The 3,924-nt window shown below is 37.3% G+C and overlaps 1 protein-coding gene across 1 annotated transcript; it reads right to left on the minus strand.

The window, feature by feature from the left end:
- Positions 1–2,173: 2,173 nt before the first annotated feature.
- LOC113862397 lies at positions 2,174–3,424 on the minus strand. Its single transcript, XM_027495486.1, has 2 exons — positions 2,988–3,424; positions 2,174–2,879 (listed from the first exon to the last, which is right to left on the minus strand). Exons 1-2 carry the CDS (start codon positions 3,422–3,424, stop codon positions 2,174–2,176), a joined length of 1,143 nt encoding a protein of 380 aa, XP_027351287.1.
- Positions 3,425–3,924: the final 500 nt, after the last annotated feature.

Consider the following 3,924-nt stretch of genomic DNA (forward strand, 5'->3'; position numbering starts at 1 on the left):
GAGAAAATGTTCTTTTTGATGAATGAAATAACAATCCTTGCATCATTGGATCTGGTAGGAATTGCTTCCACCCATTTGGACACATAGTCAACTGCTACTAACATGTATTCATTCAAAAATGAATTAGGGAAAGGACCTATGAAGTTTATCCCCCACATGTCAAATAGTTCTACCTCAAGTATGTTTTGCAGTGGCATCTCATATTTCTTAGAAATATTTCCCATTCTCTGGCATCTATCACATCTTTCCACATAGTTCTTGGCATCCTTGAACAAAGTTGGCCAGAAAAAAACCAGATTGCAGGACCTTGGCTGCTATCCTTGAACTACCATGGTGTCCTCCATATTCTGAACTATGACAGTGCTACAAAACATCTTCCTGCTCTTCCTCTGGTATACACCTTCTCAGCAGCCCATCTATTCCAATTTTGAACAGTAATGGATCTTTCCACACATAATATTTGCTGTCATAGAAGAATTTCTTTCTCTGGTGCCAACTCATCCAATTTGAAACATGATGTGTAGCTTTAAAGTTGGCCATATTAGCAAACCAAGGCTGGGATTCAATCTTGAATAAGCTCTCATCTGGAAACTCTTCTTTTATTTGCTCCACTTCAAATGGTATTGTCTCAAGTGGTAATCTTGACAAATGGTCAGCAACGCCATTCTCCTTTCCTTTCTTATCCTTTATCTTTAACTCAAATTCTTGGAGAAGTAGAATTCACCTTAATAATCTGGGCTTGACATCCTACTTTGATAAAAGATACTTAAGAGCAGCATAGTCAGTGTAAACTATAACCTTAGACCCTATCAAATAAGATCGAAACTTGTCAAATGCAAAAACTATAGCTAAGAGTTTTTTTTTCAGTAGTAGTGTAATTAATTTATGCAGGATTAAGAACTCTACTAGTATAATGAATAACATGCATTTTCTTGTCTTTTCTTTCGCCTAAAACTGCTAGCATCACACATCAGCTCAAAAGGTAATTCCCAATCTGGTTTAACAAGTACAGGTGCAGAAATTAATTTCTCTTTCAAAGTATTAAAAGCTACTAAGCACTTATCATCAAAAACAAATTCTATATCCTTACCCAGCAACTCACTTAATGGCTTTGAAATTTTAGAAAAGTCTTTAATGAACCTGCGATAGAATCCAACATGTCCCAAAAAGCTTCTTATTCCTCTAACATTTAAAGGTGGAGACAACTTCTCAATTACTTCTACTTTTGCAGGATCCACTTCCATTCCCCTTGCTAAAATCTTATGTCCTAAGACTATCCCTTCTTGTACCATAAAATGACACTTTTCCCAATTAAGCACAAGATTTGAGTCTTGACAACGCTGCAAAAAAAGAGATAGATTAGCTAAACACTTATCAAAAGAATTACCAAATACAGAAAAGTTATCCATAAAAACCTCTATAATTCTTTCAATCATATCAGAAAAAATGGACAAGATACACCTTTGGAATGTAGCTGGAGCACTGCACAACCCAAATGACATCCTCTGTATGCAAAAACTCCAAAAGGACAAGTGAATGCTGTCTTTTCTTGATCTCTTGGGTCAATTGCAATCTGGTTATAACCAGAATATCCATCTAGGAAACAGTAGTAGTTAAACCCAGCCAATCTCTCCAGCATTTGGTCGGCAAATGGAAGATGAAAATGATCTTTCCTTGATGCATCATTCAACTTCCTATAATCTATGCACATTCGCCATCCGGTTACTGTCCTGGTAGGTATTAGTTCATTTTTTTCATTTGGAACAACAGTTATACCTCCTTTCTTGGGCACTACATGAACCAGACTGACCCATGAACTATCTAAAATAGGATAAATAACTCCTGCATCTAGTAGTTTCATTACCTCTTGCCTCACTACCTCCTTCATAATTGGATTAAGTCTTCTTTGAGATTGGACAACAGGCTTGCAATTCTCCTCAAATAAAATTCTATGCTTGCAGAAAGAGGGATCTATACCTTTCAAATTTGAAATCTGCCATCCTAGTGCAGATTTGTGCTCTCTTAACACTCTCAAGAGCTTTTCTTCTTGGTCTTTCCTTAGATTGCTGTTTATTATTACAGGTTTGTTATGGCCCTCTTCAAGAAACACATACCTCAAATGAGAGGGTAATTGCTTGAGCTCCACCTTTGGCTCATCTTTCTTCTCTTTTTCTTAATGTAACTCCTCCTTGAGCTGGTTTATTTCCTTGTTTATACAGGGAAGGGAATCTAATTGCAGAATGCAGTCTTTCACTTCCTCATCTTGCTCTTCATGAATACTACATTTTGCTATAGCTAATGTGCTTTCCAAGACTGCACTTTCATTATTTTTTTCCAAGGAAGGTGGTATCACAGCATCTATTACATCAATCTTCATGCAGCTCATATCATCACTTGGATGTTTGATGGCCTCAAATACATTAAAAATGACTTTCTCTTCTTGTACTCTTAACATTAATTCACCTTTTTGCACATCTATCAAGGCTCTCCCTATTGCTAGAAATGGCCTTCCTAGAATGAGAGGGATATCAGCATCTACCTTCATATCTAGTATAACAAAGTCTGCAGGGAATATAAATTTGTCCACCTTGACTAATAGGTCTTCCACTACTCCATAGGGATATGTATATGATCTGTCAGCCAATTGTAATGTAATCCCAGTTGGCTTCACCTCCTCAATTCCTAGCTTCTTCATAATGGCTAAAGGCATTAAATTTATGCTGGCTCCTAAGTCACACAAAGCTTTTCCAACTGTGTGGTTTCCAATGGAGCAGAGTATGCTGAATGACCCTGGATCCTTCAACTTTTGAGGCAGTTTTCTCTGCAAAATGGCACTGCACTCTTCAGTAAGTGGTACCAATTTTTTCATATCCAACTTCCTTTTTATAGGCAAGAGCTCTTTCATAAATTTTGCATAAGAGGGCATTTGTTCTAATGCCTCTGCAAATGGTATATTAATTTGGAGCTTCTTGAACACATCAATGAACCTTTCAAACTGCTTTTCTTGTCTAGGATCATGTACTCTCTTTGGAAATGGTAGCCTCTTGAATTGCTCTTCATTAATAGGTTTGCAGGCTTGCTCAAATCTCTGCTTCTTGCCCCTCTTTTCTTGCTTGTTACTGCAGTTTTCTTCTTCTTCTTTTCCCCTCTTCAGCATAGTGTATTTTTCACTTTCAAAATCTTCTTGTTTCAGCTCACTTTCCTCATTCGAATTGGTGACTTCATTTTTCTTTCTTGGGCTGGAAACCACTGCTTCACTTCTAGTGGTTATGGCTTGGCATTGTTCCCTTGGATTCACTATTATGTTACTAGGAAACCTTACTTCATCTCTATTAGCCAGTTGCTCAGCCAACTGCCCAATTTGTGTTTCTAGCTTCTTTATAGAACTTTCTTGATTTTTGAAATTAGTTTCTGTCACCTTCATAAACTATAGTAGTGTCTCTTCAATTCCATTCACTTTCTCACTCAAGGGTCTTGAATTTGAATACCCTTGGTTTTTCTGAACTTGTGCAAAAGAACTTCCTTGAAAATATTGTTGCTGGACTTGAGGAGCTGCACTTGGGAACGGTACAGAACCTGCATTCCCTCTTGCATTAGAATTCTGTAGATTCCACTTAGAAAATTGCTGTCCTCTATTGTTAGTTAGCTGGAAACCAGGTGGATATGGTTGTTGTAGCCTTTGATAATTGCGCATATAGTTGACTTGATCAGGTTGTTCTATAACTGTGGGATCATAAGCTCTATTCACATGGTTGCCACCACAGAAATCACAACTCAGTTGTGAATTTTGAACCACACCAGTCTGCATGTTACTTATTTGTTGAGTCAAGGCAACAATCTGTTCAAAAAATTGTTGATTCTGATGTTGATTTTGAGCAAACATGGCTTCTATGGATTTTACATCATATCCTCCTCTCCTTGAAA

This window comes from Abrus precatorius, unplaced genomic scaffold (assembly GCF_003935025.1).
Source record: "Abrus precatorius isolate BTA unplaced genomic scaffold, Abrus_2018 Scaffold3, whole genome shotgun sequence".
Lineage (NCBI taxonomy): Eukaryota > Viridiplantae > Streptophyta > Magnoliopsida > Fabales > Fabaceae > Abrus > Abrus precatorius.